Source organism: Melozone crissalis, unplaced genomic scaffold (assembly GCF_028551555.1).
Source record: "Melozone crissalis strain CALT ecotype California unplaced genomic scaffold, PUWL_Pcris_2 ptg000041l_1, whole genome shotgun sequence".
Classification (NCBI taxonomy): domain Eukaryota; kingdom Metazoa; phylum Chordata; class Aves; order Passeriformes; family Passerellidae; genus Melozone; species Melozone crissalis.
Genome location: NW_026535819.1, coordinates 5951638 through 5975219, shown reverse-complemented (window position 1 = coordinate 5975219; position 23582 = coordinate 5951638). Strand labels below are relative to the sequence as shown.

The following is a 23582-nucleotide window of genomic DNA, read 5'->3' as shown; positions in this document are numbered from 1 at the left end:
TCCAGGCTCTTCCCTTTGGCTGCGGGGCCCTCGGGCAGGCTGGGGCTGGGGGTCCCCGGCGATGTCCCCGCTCCTCCGGCCGAGCCCGCAGCTGCCGGCCTGGCACCTCGGTAATATTCATTAGGGCAAAACAATGAGCATTATGTATCCCCATCACTTTCCCTGCCGCTGGGGGGCCGAGTTGGGGTGCAGGTGACCCCGTAGCCCGGGGGGTCCCCGGGCAGGGTCGCTCCCGCGGCAGCAGAACCGAGGGGGTCTCCAAGGGGGGCCGAGTGGCTGGGAGGGGACCCCAGGCCCAGCTCTGCCCGGCGGCTCGGGGGGATCCCCACAACCCCGAGTGGGGCCGAGCGCGGCCGTGCCCGGGGCTGGGCGCCGAGCCCCGGGGGCAGAGCGCACCCCGCGCCCCGGGCCCGGCGGAGCGGCGGCTGCGGGCCGGGCCGGAGCCGGGCTTGGGGAGCTGTGTCTTTAAGAGATGGCTGGCTCCAGGTTGCAGCTGCTGTTTCTGTGCTATAGAGACAGTGGAGATTCATTACTCCTAAAACACAATGGGCATTTATCACCCCGTGGTGTTATTCAAATCCAGTACCAATTGAAGGTCATCCCCATTCTTTTCTCGCCGGCTCTGCAACACATTTATTGTTGTGCCGTTCAACTAAAAGCCCTGCCCGGCCCCGGCGCAGCCCGCAGAGCCCCGGTGTGCGCATCCCTCCCGGGCGGATTTGGGACCCTCCCGGGTGGATACGGCGTGGAGGAAGCGGCGGAGCCGCGGCAGCCCGGCCGGGCTCGGGGCCGGCAGCAGGTGCCGCGGGAGCCCCGCCGCTGTGCCCCGCCGAGCCGCGGGGGCCGCCGCTCCGCCCCCGCGGGACGCACTTTCCGCGCCCCGTGGAAACTCGGAGCCCCGTGGGCCGCCGGGGCCGAGGGCGGCTCGGGCAGCCGGGGTTCCGCCGCTCGCCCGCAGCCCCCGCCTGCTCTCGGGGCGACCTGGCCGGCCCCGCCGCGGAGCGGCCGCGGCCACCGGCACCGGCACCGGCATCGGCGGGGGAAGCGCCGGCAGCGGGCCGGGATTTTCCCCGGCTGGAGAGGGGGGATTTGTTCCCAACTTCGTGGGCGCCGGTCGGTGAGGAGGGGCTGGGGAAGAAGCCTGGATTTTTCATCTTTTTCCTTTATTTTTATTATTATTATTATTAATATTTCCCCTCCAGCGGTCATTTATAAATTTCGGAGATTTGTTCAAAGTGCACGAATTTTGAAGGCGATCCGCTTGGAATTGGTGGATTCTCCAAGGCAGGAGCGGCGCGGCTGCAGCGCGGGGCCGGAGTCGGTGTCCGCAGCATCACCCCCGCGGCTGCCGGAGGCACCGAGCCCCGCCGCGGCCGCCGGCCCCGGCGCACCGAGCCCCCGCTCCACCGGCGCTGCTCCGGCAGCGATGGATCGTCGCTTTTCGTTTTCTATTTTTTTTTCTTGTTCCTTTTTTTTTCTTTTTAATTTTTTTTATGTTGGGCTTTTTTTCTCTCTTTTTTATTTTTTCTTCTTTTTTTTTTTTAATAGGGCTGCTTTTAAAATTTTTAGTTTTTTAAAAATTTTTTATTTTTAGGGGTAAGAAATAAGTAGATAAAATTAAACTCCTCGCGGTGCCATTAAATGGAACCCGGGATGCGAAACGCCGCGGCTGCGCTCGAAACTTGTCGGGGCTGGAGCAGCGGCTCGGCGGGGCCGGGAAGCGGGAGCGGGGGGCGGCGGGAGCCGGCTCAGGGCCCGGTGTGTCCTTCTTTTCCAGGCTCCAGCCGGATTCCCCCTGGAAGATCCCGCGAGCCCCGGGATGGGAATCTCCGCTCCTGATTGTCCAAACGCAATTCTTGTGCGATGGAGCCGTACGAACCAAGAATTGTGTCTGGACATCTGTAGCAGAGGTTTCGCCTCCTCCGGCGGGGCTCCAGGACGGTGCTCGGGGCACAGCGCAGAGGACGGACCCTCCCCGGGCCCGGGGCACGGCAGGTAACCGCTCCCGGGGCCAGCATTTCAGGCGAACTAAGGAAACACCGGCGGCGGCTCCGCTGTGCTCGGCGCGGCCGAGGGTGCTCGGGTTTACTGCGTCAAACCCGGGCGGATCGGCCCCGGGACGGGCACCCCGAGCGGGCAGCAGCGACGGAGGGGCCGAGCCTCGGGCACCGCGCTGGGCCGGGGCGGTGGGGCCGCAGACCGGCGGCGGGCGGGCACCTCGGCCCTGCGGCTCCATCCCGGTTTATCCTTCTTATCTTTATTTATTTATCTATTTTAACATTGCGGCTTCATTTAATTTAACGTACTTGGCGTGCCCCCCGTGTCCGTGCATTGGGACGCTCTCCCGGTCCTGCTGCCGCAGCCCCGGCTGGCCCGGGCACACGGAGGCCGCTCCGGTCTCCGCTGGGCCGAGAATCGGCCCCGCCGCCGCTCGGGCACCGGGCGGGTTTGGCCGGGAGCGGCTCCAGGCGGCGGGCACGGCTCTCATCGCCGCTCGGAGCGGAGCAGCCCCCGCGGAACGGCGGCCGGAGGAAGGCTCCTGCTAACAGAGAGGCTTTATGAATCCACCAGCCAAACGGCTCGGCCGGGGCTGCCAAGGAAACCCAGGAGGAGGAGGGAAGCATTACAAGATCCGAGCAGAATTTCACCAAGAGCCTATCTAGGACAAAGCTGGAGGGGAGAATGTTTTAAAAGGCTTTTATTTCAGAAACTTTTTGTTGCTCTTGTTGTTACAGGATTTTGCTGTACCCCTCTTCTCCATCCCCCTTGGCTTCCTTCATCTTCCCATTTCTAGCTTTTTTTAGCAGTGATTGACAGCTTTTACTACAGCGGGATCTAAGCCACCTGGGTCTACCTGCACTATCGAGGGTACTAACAGCTCCTGGGGAAGGAACCCATCTTATCTGAGCAAACAGCTGGGGGGGATGAGAAGAGACAAGCCCAGCCTGAGGCAGAGGCAGGGTAGAGGAAGGGCAGGCAGCAGTGCTGAAGATGAACCTGCTTTTTCCCATTGTGCTTCAGTCCGTTTCAAGCTGCACGCCACACGGGTTCCTTGTTTTTCAGCCAGCTTTTACCATCACCTGGAATCCCCTTCCACTGTCCTGGCCCAGCTAAGCTAAGGGCCAGGAACTCAGGGCAGAGAAGAGCCTTTGGCCTGGCTGTGTCACTTACAAATGGTGTGAGCTGGACCCAAGTTGCCGGGGCTGGATGTGGAAAAGGCTGAATATTGGTTTGGCAGCAGCAGTGGGTTGAAGTTGGGGCTCCTCAGGTGCAGAAGCATCGTAGGCTGTGGGTGCTTTTTGAGGCAGGTTGTGGAGGGGCAGACAGAGAGGAGTCAGTGGAGAAGTCAGCTGAGGGAATCACTCTGTGCATCAGAGGAGTTCCTGTCAGGCGCAGCGCGGGAAAGGCTCCCTGTGCTGCGCTCGGTGCTGGGCCAGGCTGCCCGAGCAGGGCTGGTGCTCCAGGTGCTCCCCAGCTCCTCAGCAGCTCCTGAGCATCCAGGGCTCTTAGAGCATTCCTGGTGCAGATCAGCTCTAGAGGCACCCACTGAGCTCCACCACAGCCGTGGCTCAGGCAGGAGCTGCTGCAGGGACCCCGCGTGTGCTGGAGCCGTGCGGAACAGGCGAGCGGGGCAGGGGGAGAGCAGGAGCACAGGCCTGGTCAGGCACTCCTGGCAGCCCATGCTGCATGTTTCAGACCTGTTGGTGCCAGTGCTGTCTTCCCTGAGCCCATCCCTCTGCTCCTGCCGTAGCCTCCTGGCTTGCAGGGGCCAGTCTGTCTTTGTGAGGAAACTTCTGGAAAGCCAACAACAGCCGTGCCCTAGCAGAACCCCAGACAGGAATTCCTCAGAGCATGCAGCAAGAACCTTCTCCCTCCCACTGACACAACGGGTTAAAAGCCACTGACTTTCTCAGCTCTTGGCACTTTAACTGTGCATCTCCAGCCCCAGCCAGACTGCAGCTCCCACCTGCACAGAATGCAGTGCAGCCTGATCAATTCTGTCTATCACGGTGACAGAAAGATCATTTGCTGCCCTGATCACTCCGTGCTGTCTCAGGCCGGGTGAGGGTTTGTTTCCCCTCCAACCAAATCATTATAAATTGACATCATTCATGGGCCAGTACTTCACTCTGCCTCAGCTCTGGTATGAAAGCAGCATGAGGGATCAGAAATACCAAACCCAAAAGGCCTATTTCTCTCCTGCTTCCCATAAATAAATACCATGACAAGGTGAAAGTCACTTCTGAGGGCTCTGGAGCTGCCATGTTTGCTACCCCATGGAAAAGCCAGTCAAGCTCCCTTTTGTTTCCTTGCACTTTCTCACCCTTCCCATGGTTGGTGCAGAGACTGTACCAACATAAAGCACTGTGTTAAAAGAATCCTGGTTCCCAGCACCAGAACACCTCGCTGCATGTTAAGACATGTTATCCTACTCAGGGTTCAGCACCCCTCTTCCTCCTGCTAGAGAAAAACAAAGTCCCACATGCTGAGGTGCTCTCTGCTCGTTAGGGTACCTGGAGGTGCAGTCAGGAGAGGTGAAATGAGGACCAAAAGATGGATGCTGTGGTGGACAGAAGGCCGCAGGCTGGCGGGGCTTTATTTGGATGTCTAGAACAAGTGAACGCAGTGGGGAGATGCAGAGACTGGACACAGGCAGTTCAAGAGAGGTTTAGGTGGGTTAAGGTTTTTGTTTGTTTGCTTTTTTTCCCAGGGATTTTGATTTACATCCTCTTGTTTTTTCAGGAGTTCACCCGCCGTGCAGCGTTGAGATGAAAAGCACATTATCCTGGTCCTGGAGTTTATAATCCAGCTCACCCTGCAGGCCAAGAAAAAAAATGAAAAATTGTTTAAATGTCATTTCCAAATACAAGCTGCAAAGAGAAAACAGCTCATAAAAAGATGGTGAGTATTAGGGAGAGCAGAAGGGGACAGACTGATGTTTTCATCCTAACAGAAGCAAAGGTGAGAGATCAGCCACACTGCTGATGCTCATCACCCCACATCCCTTTCTGGACCAGGGTTTTGACAGAACAGGTGGTTGCCTGAGGCAGGGAAGTGGCAAGGGGATCTTTATTTGAGCACAACAGTGGGCTGAGAAGGGAAGACATTTACCAGGTGCCTGTTTGAGTTGAAATCTCCCTGTGGCCTTTACCTGCCAGGCACCCCCTGACTTCAGGGAAGGTGGTTCTGTGTGGGGCCTGAAGGTCCCAGGTGCCCCCACACTGTCACCCCACATGTGGGGGGACCTGCCAGCAGCCAGAGGTGCAAAACCCAGTGCCAGAGACCAGGGAAAAAGGGTGATCTCTCTTCAGACCCTGCCTGGCTGATGAGACTCAGCAGGTTAGAGAGAGGCTCCAGGCTTTTGAACAGCCACTGTACAGGAGACAGATTCCAGCCTGCCCCTTCCCCCTCAAATATGAGATGCTTTGCTTGGGGCAAGAATCAGAAATAGCTGCTGTGAGAGCAACCACAGAAAAGAGAGAGCAATATTTTCAACAAAGAAAGTCAAACTGAAGGAGTACAGACCATTAGTTCCCAGTCTGCCTCGTTGATGAGCACCAAAATTCCTGGCCTCCTGCAGAATAGAGAGAAATAATTAGGATACAGGGCTGCTGAAAAGCTCCACAAATAGTTAAGAACAAGGGATGTCACAGCACAGATCACAGGCTGACTGCCTATAACACCAAAAAAGGGATCCTGGCATGGAGGTGGAAACAGGTACAGTCTGTGCCCTTTGTAGATCAAATAAAGGGGACGCAGGAGCAATCCCAAAGCTCATTTGAATGAGAAGGCTCCGTGGTGAGGATGCTCCAGGATGACTGCATTTCCGCACCGCACAAAAGCCAGGTAATTAAAACCCACGTACGCCAGGCACAGAGCGCACGGAGCTCAGTGTGAAGGCAGCAAAAGCCATTCCAGTGCCCCTAGCAGAGGCACTAAACACCTGGGATCCACTCCAAGCCCCTGGTTCTGAGCAAAGGGATTCCCCCTCTTTGATCTTCAGTGTCCTGCAATTGTCTCTCCTGTTACCAGGGGACCTGGCACACGCTTCAGCTCCCAAAGATCCGTGACGAATGTTAAACACCCCCAGCGCCACCCCGCAGTCAGGGATGGCTTGCACAGCTCACTCTGCTCCATTTCTCTTGCCTTCCTTTTTTTTTATCTGCCCCCCCTCCACGAGACTGGCCCCATTTTGATAATAAAAATACATTTCCCAGAAGAAGTATTTGTTGGCATTTCTCAGAATGACTGCTTCAGTCCCAGTGATGTCAGCAGGGAACAGACAGACCTGCTAAAACTCCTGGAATTGAGGATACAGGTGCTGCTCTGTTCCAAGTGACAATGAAGAGAAAACATAAATAGCCCTGTTTCATGTTTAAGGTTTAAAGATTTGGGGTGAGGGCTGCAAAAGATGCTCTCTGTGCAAGGTGTGGGTGGGATACCTCCCACTATCACTTAAGCAAATCCTGTGTTTTCATGGTCATTGACTTACTCAATAGGAAATCTGCCCCAGAGGAAAAACCCCCCAAACTGTGGGGATCAAGAGAGAAACACAAGGAGGATTCCTAACAGTTGTACTTACACAGATTCCCCTTGCAGGAATAGCTCTGGTCGCTCTTTCAGCATATTCTGTTTGATCCACTTGAGCAGGTTTCTGATATCCCCTGGAAGAAGGAAGGACAGGGTTTACAAACAAGCTGATGGCTCCCAGTGATGCCAGAGCAAAGTGATTGTTTATCCACAAAAGAGCAGATGAGGAACATGCAGGATGGATGGGGATAGTGCAAAGAAACTCACAGTCAGTCCTGTCCCCGTGGTTTGACAGAAGAGGTTTCCCACAGAAAACTGATCCCACTAAGAATGAATGCAGTTCCTGCTGAAGCACCAATCTGTCAGCAGATTCCTGATGTTCAGGTCTCTGACACATCCCATATCCTGTGCTTTACCTTGTCACCCAACACATCATGTCTAATTCTTTTGTGCATTTAATTAGATTTAAAAAGTCCAAACAAGCAAGCCTAAGAACCTGAACAGAGCAAACACAGACACTTTTGCACCAAAACCAGCACAAACTCTTGGAGACATTGGGAGCTCTGGGGCCCAAACCTGTCCATGGGCATGCATTAAACAGACAGGAGGGCCTGGCCCATCATTGCATTTTGGACACTTAGAGAATCCCTCAGCATCACGCCTGCTGCTGTGGAGTGTTCCCCATGCTGTGCCTGCTCCCTCCTTCTACACTTTATGCTTAGAGCTTCTTTATTAAAGCTCAGCCTTTATCTTTCCATTTCAGTAGGTGACAGGAAGGATTTGTCTTCATGTAAAAGGAGGAGGAGACACTGCTGGTGGGTTTTTATAGTATCAATTTTACTTTGTGAGGCAAAAACAATTTCTTTAGTGATAGCATCAGTTAATTTCCTATTGGAGAGGTGAGAAGAGACAGAGGGGGGGAACAATCCGTTACAGGGTTTGGAGAAGCTGACAAATTGCAAAGCGGAGTTCTCCTGCATTTGCCTCTATATTTCACTGTTCCACAAACCACTTCATCATTCCAAATCCACAATCAGTTATTCTCCTGGGGCTCCTTTAAACAGCCCTTTGAAAGCCCCAAAAGAGTTTTGTTTGTTTTCAAGAAGCAAGGAAGCTTTCTGAAGGCACAAATCCAGCAGTGAGGGCTGCAGCCCTGCTCCAGGAGGAGCAGGGATGGCAGGATGGGTTTCTTATGTGAGGTAAGCTCACTGTAGTCATGAGGTATCTTTCCACACGTGCTTCTCTCAGTTAAATTCACTCTGTGTACCATTCCCCATGTGTTTGCTTCATGACCAGCAATAATATGTGCACTTGTAGTGGCTTGACTCAGCCCAGGTCTTACCCCAGGATTTTATGGGATCATGGATGTTACCCAGAGCCAAACTGGGGTTGTTCCAAATAATGTCACCCTCATTGCTTCTGTCACACCCAGGATGAACAGCCCTGCTGTAGACAGGTGCACATCAACCAGGCAATGGGGAGATGTCCATCTGCAGCAGATGGGGGCCTCCTCTCCCGGGGAAAGGGGGAGGGGGATGCTCTGAGATTCCCTCTGTTCCCCCTGCCTTCCCAGGGCATTGCTGCCTCCAAACCAGCACTCTGCCCCAAAACCCTGATCTCCCCACAGGGCTGCCCAGAGCACAACAGGTACTGCAAGCACTGGACCACTCTGATCTGGGCAAAAGGAGCTGCTCTGTGCCTCCAAACTGCCTGGTGAGCTGGATCATCTGCCTGGGGCCAACCCACGACTGCCTTGTAATGATCTGTAGTTAAAAGAACAGAATAGGCCATTTTCTGCCTCCTTCCTAGCAACATGCACGGGGGACAGGGAGCACCACTAAGAAGGTGTGTGTATTTACATACATAACCATACATACATATAGATATATATGTACACACACACACACACAAGTGCACGGTCAGCCATCAGAACAGGAGTTAACCACATTAATTCACCTTCCCCTGAAAAACACTGCTGCAGTCAAGCCCTCAGGATCTCACACCCAAATGGCTCCCGCTCTCCATCACCAAGAAATGAAAGCTGTACAGGAAGGAAGATGGAGAGGAGCCTTCAGGAGAGGGAGGGGGGTGTGAAGGGGACACCGGCCCCACCGCAGCATCGCCCGCGAGCTGTTTCATATTTATGCACTTGCAGCAGGGCACACAACAATGAGCTGTGCCATACACCATTCTCCTTGCATGGAATAAGCAGCCCTTTCCTCTGGGACCTTTCAGGAGAGATCATTTAAACAGAAACACGCTGCACTGGCTGGATAAAAGGCAGCCACCTAGAAGCAGCCTGGACGGAGGGGCGAGGGGACTGATTTATTCCAGGCTGAGCTGGAAGACTCCCTCAGCCATCTCCTCCCATAACAAATGTTATTTTCAGTCCCACCTGAGCCAACATTCATTTACTCCTACCCAGAAGTCACGTACACACAGACTGAAGAATTTAAACAGTAGGAAAAAACCCCAGACATCCCTATGTCTAGAGGGATGACATCCCATGCCTGGAGCTTGCCCACTCCAAAAGGTACAAAATTTAAGACCCTTTCTCCACAGCCAACTTTAAGACAATACTTTCATCTGCTTTATCAGCACTGAATTTTTTCACCCACCTTCATTTCTCTGTGTGCTACACACCAATATTACTAGAACAAATAAATTATAAAGGATGACAGATGACCACAGCCACACCAAAACAATCTCCCACAAGTAAGATATTGAAAAGGAACAAGATTACTTCCATTGCAAGTGGTGTGTGGAGGAGCCATCTTGCAGCTCAGTGCCTCAAACAGCAGTCCTGATCAACAGCTCAGGACTCTGTGTTCTCATGATGGAAATAATAAGAGGTAAATTACAGCACAACTGCTTATCTCTTACAGCTGACACATGTAGTGTTCCTAGGACATTTTCTTTCTGGTACTATGCTACAGGTCTAACAGGTTTCCAGCTGCCTGGGCCAAGGATTTTCTATGCAAACAGCAGGTTCTCTACAGATGCCATATAAAGAAGGAAAAAATCTCAGCCTGGTCAGGCATCACATCTGCTGGGAAGTTAAACCATCATTACAATGCTGTGATTTCACACTCGTGTTGGTTTGAAGCTGGCCCCCATCACAGAACAGAGGCATCTGCTTTGGCAGGAGCACAGCTGTACTACAGGTGCTGTGATTTGGCTGCAAAACCCACCGTGCATTTTGGCTCCAGAGGGAGGTTCAGGTGAGAGCTCAGACAATACAGCCTTTTGCTCCAGCATCACCAACTCAAACCCAGCTCATCCCAGTAATGATGTATTTTTATCACTGCTGCATGGTCTTATTGAAATCTGTTTGGTAGCCTACTCCATTCCACTCACAGCAAACAAATATCACATCAAAAAATGAACTCAATTCTCATTAACTGTTCTCCCCATTAGCAGCAGCAGAGGAGAAGCAAGACTGAACCAGCCAAGGAAGTGGAAACATTCTCAAACTGCAAAGGAGGGACTGAAGCACATGGTAGGAAATCCCTGTCTTATTTCCACACAGAGACAGCTTCTGCTGCTTATGCTAGCACTACATCAACCCTCTCCAAATTCTTAGGGAAAAAAATAATCTAAAGTTAATTAAAAAAAAAGAAAAACCGACAATCGTTTGAGAAAACTGCTTAGTTCAAGTGCACAGATGGGAGCTCAAGCCCACAATGAATGCAGAAAAGCCATCACCCAGTGAAACACAGCGCTCAGGAAAACGAGATGTGTGCTGGGAGTGACACAAAGTCATTGCCTGTCACGCAAGAGGATGCAGGAACTGCAGTGAGCACACAAACCCCAACAGCCTCGGCTCCTGTTCAGCCCAGCTGCACCACAAACACTCCTGGTTGTGGCAGAGAGAACTGCTCAGTCTGCTCTGCCCTCCTGTGAATCCTCCAAGGCCTGACCACCTGCATTGCCCCAACTGCTCCTCCATGAAGAATCTGCTCAGCTTCCTCTCTAACAATCCATTTTAGCACTGCCTGGGTTCATCTGCACCCTCAAAAGCTGGGCTGAAATCCATAGATCTTTCCTAGCTCAATAAAACCTCCTGGACCTGACAGATCCATCAGTGACATCTCAGAAAAGAGGGTACTCAGTGTGTGCAGAGAGAAGCCAGGTGCTTTGAATAAAAACACCAAGCTGGGTGTTGCACTAGAAGGATCTCACAATGAACTGACAAAGGTGCAGAAACATGGAGGGATTTTGTGCAACCCTGATACCATCTGACACAGACAGACACACAACCCTTGGCTCCCAGGGAGCTGCACAGGTTGCTCACAGATTCACACACACACACAAGGACCAGACAATTAAAACTGTGTTAAAATCCACATCCAAACTTGCACAGAGCCTCGAAGGGCACCCAGAAGGTGTAATTACACCCATTTTCTTGCCTTGGTCGCAGAACTGGGAGATTATTTCAGGGAAATAGGGGATCCCTATGAAGGCTGAACCATGAAAAATTCCCTGCTGGTCTGCAGTAAATAAGATATATGTGGCACTGGTCACTAAGGGGTCAGTGCTGCAGGAGCACGGCGCTTTCCCGGGCCGCCCTGCGGACACCTCCCTGTGGGGAACCATTTCTTTGACCCAGAATAAGATCATTTATCATACTGACCATGGCTGAGCTCCAATTTGCTGAGGTCACTAACTCTGGACGAGCGCTGCTCCACCCACATTCTCAGCCACCGGCCTGTAACCATGACAAAGCCCCTTCCCTGCCGCTCCTCTGCCATTATTCCCCCTGCCTGCATGGAAATGTATGGAAAAACAATTTGTATGTCCTTCTCCCTCCTTAAGCAGCTTGTTTTAAAACAGACAAACCAGCTCCCAATACCTGCTGCTCTTCCAGGTGCTTGGCTGCTCTTTGCTTTCGGATCTGAGCAGACCCTCCAGGGATCTGCTCTCTAAAAGAGCTCAAAACCAGATCCAAGGGATCCTTCCAACTCCTCCAGCCTCCCATCTGATATGTAAATCACTCTCTGAAGCAGTTCATGGTGTGCCATAAACTGCAGAAGAAGACCTGGAATGGCTGATATAAATGGAGTCACAGGCAAATGGATTTGGTATTACGCAGAGTGAACAGTCAGGCAAATTTTGCAGCAAGAGTAAAATCCATTTTCTCTGACAAGTGCACAAGCCAATCCTGCCACACACTGGAATGGGCAGTGATTTAAGTACTAGGGAAGAAATCAGGGGGTAACTAATTAGGGGGTAACAGGCATAAGAGAATTGCAATTGTTGCTCTCATCTGTTCTTGTCTGCTACAAATGAACACCAAGGTCTTGCCTTCTGTAATTTTTAATTGCTTTAAGACGTCTTTTTGTTGCTTCTCATCTAGAAGAGCAATGCTCTTTTTAATTTTCTTGTGTCCACAAAATGGGAAAGGATCACAGAGGTCTTTCAGAGCCTTCCTGTCAGCAGTGAGGACTCAGATCCCAGCTATCACCCAGCAACTCTCAGCCCTGAGGTTTTAATCACAATGTTTATGAACTGGAGAGGAGCTGCTTGGGATCTTCCACTCCCCACAGATTGCTGGTAGGGAAATACAAGTTCAAGGGATCCCCAATCCCACTGCTAGCCAGCAGCAAGCCTCCAGATCCATCAGCTCCCATGACAAAAAAAAGCAGCTTCGAGCTGATTCTCAGGGTAAACCTAATCCCTACTCATTTCCAAAGTCAGAGCATCTAATCCCGTAACACCCAACGCTATTGTCACTTCAGGCTCCCCAATAAATGCCAGTGCACCAAACTGTCTCTTTTAATTAGGATCACAGATCACTAGTGCTGGCCCAGGGTCTTGCCTCTCGTTCAAAATTGTCAAAGGAGGGAGCTGAGAGAGCCTCAAAGACGATTGCCCCAGCAGCCAAGTACCAGCCTGGGGATGGCAGACATTAAAGAAAACATCTCCTTAACAGGTCCTGTGATTTTATCCCTCTGCCAGCACAGAATTATTCTCAACAAAAAGACCGTCCTGAGCCTTGTCTGCTCTGATTTTAAGAGGCCTCAGCACTGCAGATCTGCTACCAAACCCCAAGGAGACTGTGCCATGGTCTAATAGTTTTTGCAGTCAGGAATCTTCTGCTAATGCACTAAACTCCCATTTCTTCATTCCTCCCTATCAATCTATACTAGATGATATTGCATCACGCTGGCTATAATCTGTCCTTCTCAATGATAAAGGAGATATCCCACCTCATCACTTTTCCATTCATTTATCCTGTTTAACCTTGAATGTTACTGGTTAATTTTTTTTTTTAAGCTCTCAGCAAGACAATTCAGAGAATGCATTACTAACCACCAGTGTAAAGCTTTGCCAAAACCCAGCAAACTGAAATTTCCCCTCTCTCCTATTTTCCTGGTTTCTGAGTTTTGGGTGTGTGCACCGAGGGCTGAAAATGAAAACCTTATTGCTGTTAAAGAGACAACACAGAGCTGATGTGCAGCCCTGAACCACGGAGGAAGGTGCTGCTCCTGCCAGAGTGCAGAGGGATTCCCTGGCAGCCTGGCACTGCTCTGCACACAGCCAGCCTGGCCGAGGGAATTCCCTGGGCTGGGCTTTCCCTGGCACTGCCAGCTGGATCAGAAAATGCCTTCAAGTCAAATCCTTGCCCCCCTCCCAGCCTGGCTGGTGGCCGTGTCCCCTCTGGCTGCTGGATGAGTCAGTGTCTCAGCTCAGCTCAGGAAACTGCCATGATTTTATTCCTCTAAATACAGAAATCTCTTCTCACTTTTGGGCTCAGATCTGCTTTGCTATTATTAGGCTTTCACACAGGGCCAAGCACCATTAAACCGATTCCTGTCCACCCAACCCAGCCACCCCCACAGATACTCCAAGCTCCTCAGTCTTACTTGAAAGGGAAAAAGAAAGGGCCAGTGAGATGATCAGGGTGGAGGAGAGGGGGGGGGTAAGATTTACAAGTGAATGGAGGTAAGAATGGAGCAGTTTGTGGGATAAAGGGGCTGCGGAGGGAGCTTTACAGATGTGCAGAGGGACGGCGGCTCATTGTTTAATTAAGCAGAAAGTGGCTCTTTTGAAAAGCAATTTTGCACAGGAGCTCTGAGCTCAGCAAACAACTCCTGCGAGTGAGGGCAGGAGGAGAAAGGAACAGCTGGCCCGGAGCCGTGTGAACCGCATGCTAAGCGGTTTAAAGGGCCCGGATCCTCCTCCCCAGCCCTGCTCCGCTGCCACCCTCTGAACAGCGCTGTCAGCACAGCAAATCCCACCGAGAGAAAAGAGCCAGGGAGGGGGGTGGGACACAGGGGTTATGCTGCTAGGTGTCCGCACTGCAATACAGCGGCTGGGAAGGAGGGTGTAAGAGCCAGGCTTTGTTATCCCAGGGATTTGGTCACACACAAGAGCTGGTTTCCCAGTGCCTGGGAAGCTCCTTCCACAATGAGTTGGGATGAGCTGATCCGGTAAAGCGGCTCCACGGCCTCCCAGGAGGGTGATGGGACTGTGAGGACCGGCGTTTATTTCCCTGTTCCCTCCAAAGGAAGCCGCAGCCTCGCTGGGACGGGGACCTGGAGCTGAGGGAATGTTCCATCCCATGGGACAGCTCTGCAAACACTGCTCACCCACCCCGGCTGCTGAGCACCCACCCTGCATCACCCCCCGGGACAGCTCTGACACTGCAAACACTGCTCACCCACCCTGCATCACACCCACCCTGCATCACTCCCCGAGCCCCCTTCCCTTGCCCCCAAATCTGTAATTCCCTGCCTAAAACAGATGCACGAGTGGGATGCACAAGGAGGGGAATAACCCAAGTCCTTTGAGAGCTGCAAGTACCACACACTGTGGTTAAAAAAGATTTGACTGCATGAAGTTCCACACATCTATGGGGTTTTTTTTACCGTCCTTCTAATAAGCCTCTACATTAGCAAATATATTTTTATTCTTTCTTTGGAGCAAGTTTTAAAATGTTAGGAATAATAAACAGAGCAATAAAAGCATGCCAGAATATTAATGACTCAACCAGGATGTACTACCCAGCACCAGGCACTTACCAAGAGCCAACACCAACTGCTGCTCTGGATTTTACAGGTTCTTTTGGTCCAGCACCCCAGTCACTGCTGAACACATGCCATGCTCTGTTTTGTAAGCCATCCTGCCTGTAACAGAGGTCTGATCTCTCAGGATCCCCAGGCTCTTTTCCCAGAAGATGAATGCTCCCCAGTCCCAGCAGTTCTCCATGCTGTGCAGAACGAGGCCCCTGGAAAGCAAAGCTCTCGAGGAGCACACCATGCTCTTCTCTACAGGGATTCAACAGAAGCAGTATTTGGCAGATTATTTTAATTTTCCCTCTTAAAAAAAATCTGATTGGCAGTGGGCTTTTTTCCCCTAGAGTTTTGGTAAAGGGAAACCACAAACAATTACCAAAACAAGCTGATTATTAATTTAACCTTCCAGACTTGTAAAGTGCCAAAATAGATGTGAATTCTTGATTAGCCCAGAAGTTCCAGTGAGCACCAGTGAAGCTGCTGCTCCAAAATCATGAGTCCCACCACAGAAGCCACATGAAAGTCGGAATTCAAAGGTCTGTGACAGCAGCTGAGCCACCTGCAGCACAAGTGCCAGAGACTTTAACACAACCCCAACCTCTGGGTACAACATCCAGAACACAGCACAGCAGAGAGGTTTCATAAACACTCTTCATCAGATGATGCAGCTGAGCTAAACCTGAAACAACTACAAGGGTTAAACAATCCTACCCTTCCAACAGCATCCATGCAACTCACATGGCCAAGACAAATCCACCACTGTGAGTCCCAGTGAGATGGAGGAAGGAGCTCCAGCATCACTTGCAGAGCTGTCATACAATGATCTATTTGATTACTGAAGCACTTGGTTAAATTGCTGTGGCTTGTTTCAGGAGGAGGCTGCCAAATACATTTTCAGTTTTTAATCTAGGGTTTCTCTCTTTTATGCTCCATTGTCTCTAATAGCCTCTTAGATGCTTGAAAATAAAGTTGATTTCCCTGCCAATTTAATCCTCTCTCCATGTGACAAATATCGTTGTTCCCCCAGCTGCTTTCTCCCACACACACTGTTTTTATGCAGAAGAAGCCAACAGGGCATAATGCCTTCAGATCCTCAAACAGCATTATCAGTGAAATCATCAGGATAGCCAGAAATCTGGGACAACATTCTTGTTTAACTTGAAGTCTTCCTTCTACAACAGCTCTACAAGATTACACAGTCCTGCACAAAGTGTGGCTTAGGTAAATCTGCTGCCTGTGCACACACACCACACCTCTCTAAGATCCCACTTTGGCAGCAACTTCAAAATGCAGGCAGAGACAGCTCCACTTTGGAAATAAAGAACTGCTAAAGAACTGACATCAGGATACAAGATGCCCCTCAGATAATAAAAATAGGTCCTGCCATGTGGCTCTATCCCTTGTGGCTTGCTCTTGTCCCATTTGCAGCTTCCTTCCTCCTGCCTTTCCCAATCCCTCCAGGAGTCCAACTCCAAGCATCAGAAAAGGACAGAGAATCAAATCTTCTTGAAAAAGTTAACTGGATCTGGAACCCACCTACTTTCCATCTAGTGCCTGTTATCAGGAAAAAAGAAATGACCACATAAAGAGTTTGCTCAAGCAATATTATCATTTAGAGAACACTGACTGCCCCTGCCAACTATGGAGCACAGCTTGTTTTATTCATGTAAATATTTGTAGGTATTTCTTCATAAAATTTTCCACCTCCCTCTCCTTCTGGGATATATATAAAAATGCCTAAACAATTAAAATATAGGTGGGCCCCATAACCCAGAGAGAAGCAACTGTTCTGCAAAAAGGAGGACAAAGACAAAAATAACCTAGAAAAAAGGAAGAGTAGGTAAGAGAGGCCAAAATGGCCAAAAATAAACTTGGCAGCTAATGAAATCACTTAAAATGGGGTTAGAAGTGCAGGTCTTCAAGTAGTGTTCATACTACAGGTCCTTCCCTGGAGAATGCAGTGATGGACATCCAGGGTAAGGTGAGCAACAGGATGTGCCCAGTAGAACTGAGCTGTTTTATTTCTCTAATCATTGCAATTCTGGCTGCATGAGGGCAGCAAGGACCTGGCTATGCATATCTTTATTTATCCAGAGATAGGAGAGTTAAAACTTCTTAGTGTGAACAAAGGAAATACAGAGCGTTAGGAACAACATAAAATTTCAAGAAAATTATTCATAATTTCTGGTATGATTCCATTGATTCCTCACCACTGGAAGTATCATGAGGGGTGTTTCCAGTAATCCCTGACTGTCAGACATTGAGGCCACCTCTGCCTGCCCCATCCCTGGGCTGGGTGTGCCTCACAGCTCAGTTCATGCTCCTCAGATGCTGCAATCCACAACCAGCCCCAAAATGAAACCTCCCTGGCAGCCAAGGCACAGGAGAGCAGCAAACCAGGGCAGCTGACAAGGGGGTACTGCCACTTCTGCCACTCCTGGCACAGGGACAGCGGTGTCTGGAAAACAAGAGGGAAAAGCTGGGAGCAATAATGTGTTTGCTGGATCTGGAATGAATCACTGGAGTTTGAACCCTGAGGCTGAGACAGACCTGCAGGGAGAGATTTATCCCTTAGGATAAATGCAGATCCTGCTAAGGCTGCAGAAGATCTGCAAGTGGGAATGGATCAGGTGACATGGAACTGCACTGCTGACAGCCATGGGGCTGCAGGAATCCCTCTTTGGTACTACCAGCCTCCCCTCCCCTGGCAGGAATAAACATCTCCTGTAATATCGCCCTTTTCTTCAGCACCTGATCATGGTTTGAACAACACCAAAACAGTGGGTGCTACTGGGTACTTTAAATTTGCAGAACACTGAAGAAAATTATGCTCTAGTCCCCAAGTTTATAAACCAGCTAAATGAGTGTTTTAGTATTTCTTTGCTACCTTTCATTTAAGGATCTGAAGTGCTTCAGCAGTGCTGGAATTTAATGCTGAATTCTCTTGTGATACATGAAAATATCATTAGCAACAGGGGAAAGTAAAGCAACATGACTGAACTCACAAAGCAAATCAGCATCAGGTCATGTTTCTGGAGCCTCAGTCCCTGTCCTTAACCACAAGATAACACAATATTGCAGTATTCCTATTATATCTGAATTACACATACTTATGTCCAAGCATCAAAAGCACTTCTAACAATCTCTAATTACTTCCAGGCACAGCAAAAAGATTTCAGACCTGGAAGTTCCCAGCACCTAGATTATGGTATCAGCCATTTTGAGATATTGCTTGCTAACATTCCCTCATGGCTTTGTGTTATTTTGGTTTATAATCCCACTCCAATAGAATAAAGCAGTGCTATCTAGCTAGAAAAATTCAGAACATACCTGTGGCAAAATTACCCTACAACTGAAGTATGCACACAAGTGAGTGAGTTAGTGAGTGCAGCACTGCTCAGTATTGATATTCCAAATTGCAAACCAGGAATTATGACTGCTTATCCCTTGAACACTCAAGTCCTGTTTTTTACTGCAGTGAAGGCCATGGGCAGGATGTCCAGCATCCTATTTGAGCATTAGATTTACTGTTTTCAACTGCAGAGTTCATATTAAAATAATCACATTTACTTGAAAGGTTAAATGAGTAGATAAACAACATTTATGTTACATTGCTACACAGCCCTCCACATATCTATACACCACATAAACACACACACACATATATGTGTTGATGTGCCTCTTGGAAACCTCAGAACAGGCAGGAAAAAGCAAAGGAGGGAGGATGTTATTGGAGGTTTCAAGTACCAAGAAAGACAAATGCAGACTTGATGGAAACATCCAGAGGCTGTTGTCTATCCAGCAGGAGGGAGGCAAAAGTCTTAAGGAAGGACTTGATCCACAAGTGCTTAGAGGACAGGAAAGACCTCAGACTTTGAGAACCAACCCCTGTTTGCCAAGCTGCCTGATCTACAGCATGTCTTTTTTTAAAGAGCTTTTAAAATACTTTGATCCTTGCTGGCAACTCTAAGTGCTGTACAAACCAGCTTTGTTTCATTTGTTGTTCCTCTCTGAAGTTATCCAACAGGTTCTGATACTCACAAGGCTCTGGTTGACAGGGCAAAGTCACCTGATGCTTTTTGACACCATCGAATAAGAGCTCTGCACCACCTCTGAAATAAAAACAATGAACCACTGAGATTTTGCTTTATTGTCACAAGAAGGCAGCACAAAAGAGGCGATTTACATAGATGCCACAACAGAGAAAACAAATGACACAGACTAAATTTAGCACAGGATTCCCTTTGTCTTTTTTTTCCTGCCACAAACCAGAAGTGCACAGGGGGAGCTGCCAGTTCCCTTTGCCAGCACAGAGAGGAGGCTCTGCTGCAGCCAGAACCCCACGGTGCCAGGCATCACCCAGTGGGATGGGAGGATGGTTCCCACCTCCATGTGCTCCCAAACCCCTGTGCAGAGCTGCTTCCACTCAAACAACACCACAGCCACCACACTCCACCCAGCACAGCTCATCCCCAACACCTGCTGGCCAGAAATCTCAAAAATTGAGCATCCTTCTGTATTACAGTGTTTTGAGTGGGTCTCTGCTGGTGAGAGAGAGACGGTGAATCTTGTTTCTAGATTAGAAGGTTGGATTTATTGATATATAATATATAATACATTATGACTATACTAATAGGAATAAAGAGAGAAGTTGCAGATGCTGCTACAGCTAAGAATAGAAAGAAAGAAAGAATCTATAACAAAGTTGTGTCTAGGGACTCTGTCCCTAGCTTGCTCTTGTGATTGGCTATTAATTATAAACATGGGAACATGAACTAATCACTAATCAAAATAGGTGCATCTTATTGCATTCCACAGCAGCTGATAACAATTGTTTACATTCATCTTCTGGGGCCCTTTGCTTCCCAGAAGACACAGAAATCTGAAATAAAAGATTTCTGTCTGCGACACTTCTGCAATAAATATTCCCCTATTTCACAAGTGTGAACACACAGAAAGATTAATGACTCACACAAAGTTACAGAGCAGTCAGAGCCAGCAGCCTGAGAGTCCTGGCAACTCTTGATCTGCTCACTACAAAGTGTCCCAGAGAGGGAGACTTGACTGGGAGAAGCAAGTGGTGAGGGTGACAGGGTAAAACAGAAATAAATAAATACACAATCTTCCTCCTGATATTCTCCCTCTTCTGACACACTGAATTCATTAGGGGATACCCTCAGATAACAACTGATGGCCTCTGCAAGCACAGGGGATCAGGTGTGAGCAGGACATGCAGAGGCTGGCAGGTAAAGGAGCTGCAAACACACTGGAAAGCAATGGGATTTGAACTGGGTCCAGGTACCCAACCTTAGGCTCTTCAAAAGAGTAATTAATTTTTGTAACTACAGCTCAGAAGCCTCAGCAAGCTCCTCACCTCTACTCCTGTTCTGGAAAAAGTACAATTGTGAAAATCTTGAGTTTTACCAACATCAATCATTTTCCATGATGTTGTGAGGCCAAACTCACATTATAAAACTTTTACCATGTGAGTAGAGACATGGATAATAAACACAAAAGCTACTTTAAGTTACAGGGCACAGCAGCAGAGAGTGTGAGCTTTAGACTGAACTCTACATTGGCCAAATTTTTAACAACTAGAGAACCCTTAAAAAACTCAGTTCACTTAATATTAAACTGAGGTAGAAAAATGACCCACACATTTTTAAAGGGCATAAAATTGTGGCAAAACGTTCTTCCAACCTAAATGCCAATTATTTTGGAAAATTTTTCCTATGAAGTTACTATCTGGGAACTTACTGGTGCCCCTCCTCCCTTGGAAACCAACATATTAAAAAGAAATATTTAAAACAAGCAATCCTCACCTAAGTATCAACAAAGACACTTCCAGATGTTATTAAGTTCCTTTAAATTCAATCTCTAAAAATGCCACAGTGGGTTTCCTTGGCTCTGCAATGGCAGAGCACAACAGAACCCTTGTTATGCCTTCAGCAGCATTACTTATATGCAGCAGCTCTCCTAAAGAGCACTCTGTTGGTGTTCTTCCACCAGCTCACAACAAATAGTTCTCTCAAAATTGAAGCAGTGATTATGAACATGAGCCGAGATTCATGCGAGGGAAGAAGTCATAACAATGATATGAAAAACATTTTTTCATGTAAGGAAAACAAGGTCACGCTTTGTTACAGCGGGAAATGTAGATTGCAAGATAAGGTCCTTCTGTAAGGCGAGAGCTGTGGGGAACTCAGCTGTGGTTCCTACATAGAGAGCTCATTTATGCATTTCCAAAGGAAGCAAAAATGCATCTCACTCTTCTGGGAAAATTAGGAGAGTTGCTGCAGCTGGAAGCGGGAAAGATAGAGGCAAGGATTCTTAAGGAGAAGGGTATTTAAAGGGTTATGGCATTTCTGTGTTCGTGAAAGGGTGGGAAAAAGCGAATAAATAGCAGCCTTTTAGCTTCTGCTAAAAGGAGGCTTTAACGAAATAACACCAGTATTTCCACAAATATGCACAGCTTCCACTGCAAATGCTTTAAGACCCCAGGGCCAGAGCATGAGCAATGCTGATCCTACAGCAGCAAAGGCCTGGAAACTGAAATGCTACAGAGTGAGAACCTGGCAGCTTTACAGACCTGACAGGGCTCCAGCACAAAGCACAGTGAGGGCACGTGTCCACACACAAACACACACAGACAGCTCAGAAAAAAAAAGCCGAGAAACGAGGGGGAGGTTTTCATAAATCATTTTAATAATTAAAAAAAAAAAAAACAACTAAACAACTCAAAGAGGTTGAAAGAGGTGAAAGAAAAAGAAAGGCCTGGCACAGGACGTTCACAGAGAGACGGGAGCGAGGCCCCGGGACAGGCGGGCAGAGGGCCCGGCCGCACTCTGCGGACACCCTCTGGCGTGTCCGACACCTCCCGCCGCTGTCTGGTTCCCCGGTTCCCCAGCGGCGGCCGCTCCCGTTACCCCGGCCCGCAGCCCCGTGACAGCGGCTACGCCCGGGCCCAGCCGCGCCCGTAGCGACCCCCAGGGCGCAGGCAGCAACCGCCCCATCGCAGTACCGCGGCTGCCTCACCGAGGGGCCGGCCCATCGCGGCGCATCCCGGCCCGGCCCTGCCCTGCCCTCCGCCCGGCCCCGCCGCCCGCGCTCACCCGAACTCCACCTGCAGCGACACGGGCGCCGCCATCTTGGCGGCGGCGGGCGGGAGGGAGGGGCGGGCGCGCGCGGCCGCGCCGGAAGTGCCGCGGAGGATTTCCGGTGCCGCCGGGCCGCGCCGGGGGCGCCCCGGGGCTGCCCCGGGGCTCTGCCGCGGCCCCGATCCTTCCCGCTTTCCTTCCTCCCGCTCCTCTTCCTCTCGGGTCTCTTCCTCCCCCGGAGCAGCTCCCGCAGTGCCGGGGCGCAGTGCAGCCCGTGCCCCCGGTGGTGTTATTTTAAAGCACCTGGGCGCTGGTGTATATTATATAAAATAGCGATTTCTGCACCGAGTTGAGGCTTGGCCGCGCAGAGCGCTCCCCTCACGGGCTCAGAGCCACACGCAGGGCCCTGCTCGCTCAGAGCACTGGGCTGCGCAAAGGCAGCAGATGCAGATGGGTTTTGCAGCGTCAAAGCTGCTACAACACACGAAGTTTTACCTCAGCATGAGGAAGAACTGTGTGCATTGAGGGTGGCAGAGCACTGGAACAGGTGTCCAAGGAGGGCGGGGATTCTCCTTCTCTGGAGACATTCCCAACCCACCTGGATGTGTTCCTGTGTCACCTGCCCCAGGTGACCCTGCCTTTGCAGGGGGGTCAGACTGAATCCCCTCCCAGCCCTGCAGTTCTGTGATTCTGTGCATTCTGTTCACATCAGTTCTGTGATTCTGCGATGCCGCCCTGCTGCTCCTGGGGATTGCTGTGGGGGAGCAGGAACAGCTGGGTGATGCCACGGACAGCTCCTGTCAGCACCGGGGAGATGCAGCTCTGATCGGGGGTGGCTGCTGAGCATCCCCTCGTGCTTGGGCAGCCCCTGGCAGGCAGCACATCACATCCCCACGGCGCCAGGCTCCCCCAGCACAGCGTTAAACAACGCGGCTCACATCTGTCGCCTGTTTGTTTTCCCCTCCTGTCCCCAGAGAAGGGCCGTGTACACAGGCAGAACGCTGCCATGGCGGTGACAGCTGGGCTCTGCTTCTCCCCCACAACGTGGAGCTGCACAGGGGCAGCACTGGTAGAAAAACTGCAGCCTCTTAACCCTCCCTCCGCTCAGGAGGGTTTGGGATTAATAAAAAAAAAATACATGTACATGTGCACACATGCAGATAGAAATGTAATAGCTATGCATATACATGATGCATTATGTGTAAGGGGCATAAATTTACACAGACAGATTGCTCTTGGTTTATGCTAACGGGGGTCAGAGTACGCCTAACCCCGGGAGCAGAAGGTGGTGGTGTTTGTAATGGCCTTTTGTTCTCGGAGGAGATCATTCTCTGGGCTGGGCCCCAGGAAAGGCTGGTCCCTCGGCAGATGAATGCTGCCGTCGCTGCCGGGGTTACGTGATGGCAGAGCCGTGAGGCTGTTGACCGTGGTCTTCATCCAAAAATTCCAGCTGGATTTTATATATCTCAAATCCTAGTTCTTTTGAGTATCTCAGATATATGGCCCAGGATGGAATTGTATGGAAAAGCGGCCGAGGAAAGAAGCCTTCAACAAAAATCTTTACTTCAGAAATGAGTGAAGCATTCTGTGTTCAGAGGATCTGGTAATCTTGATTCCAGATCAGTGTTTGCAGTTATGGTTTTATATGAGCCATTCTTGCTCCCAGAAATCATTTATGAGGCCAAATAAAAGCAGAACTAGCTCCTAAAAGAATCTTGATTCCTGACTCACACAAGAAAATGGTACAGATTTAGTGCTAGCAACTCCCTGGAAAAGCAAAAATAAATTACAGGAAAGGGAACAGTGATCATAAATACCAATTTGGCTCATTCAAGCATTCAAAGCTAGTTACTGTTAACAATTGTCCTGGACAAAGAGTGACCACATGAGATACAGGGTACGTTTTTATGGACATTTTGTGCTTGGGAGAGGAATG

General features: G+C 50.0%; 1 protein-coding gene across 1 annotated transcript; it reads right to left on the bottom strand.

Moving 5' to 3' along the window:
* Positions 1-4567: 4567 nt before the first annotated feature.
* Positions 4568-21716, bottom strand: URM1 (ubiquitin related modifier 1). The gene is made up of 5 exons (XM_054284180.1): positions 21662-21716; positions 18591-18661; positions 6584-6665; positions 5527-5575; positions 4568-4816 (listed from the first exon to the last, which is right to left on the bottom strand). Exons 1-5 carry the CDS (start codon positions 21694-21696, stop codon positions 4748-4750), a joined length of 306 nt encoding a protein of 101 aa, XP_054140155.1. The 5' UTR covers positions 21697-21716; the 3' UTR covers positions 4568-4747.
* Between the last annotated feature and the right edge of the window lie 1866 nt (positions 21717-23582).

Bases quoted from the DNA above. Each gene is read 5' to 3' on its own strand.
- URM1 (XM_054284180.1), bottom strand. From the start codon at position 21,696: ATGGCGGCGCCCGTGTCGCTGCAGGTGGAGTTCGG. The intron at 18,662-21,661 runs GTGAGCGCGGGC...TTTTTATTTCAG, and splicing joins TCGCTGCAGGTGGAGTTCGG to AGGTGGTGCAGAGCTCTTAT. The intron at 6,666-18,590 runs GTGAGTATCAGA...TCCTTCTTCCAG, and splicing joins GCCCTGTCAACCAGAGCCTT to GGGATATCAGAAACCTGCTC.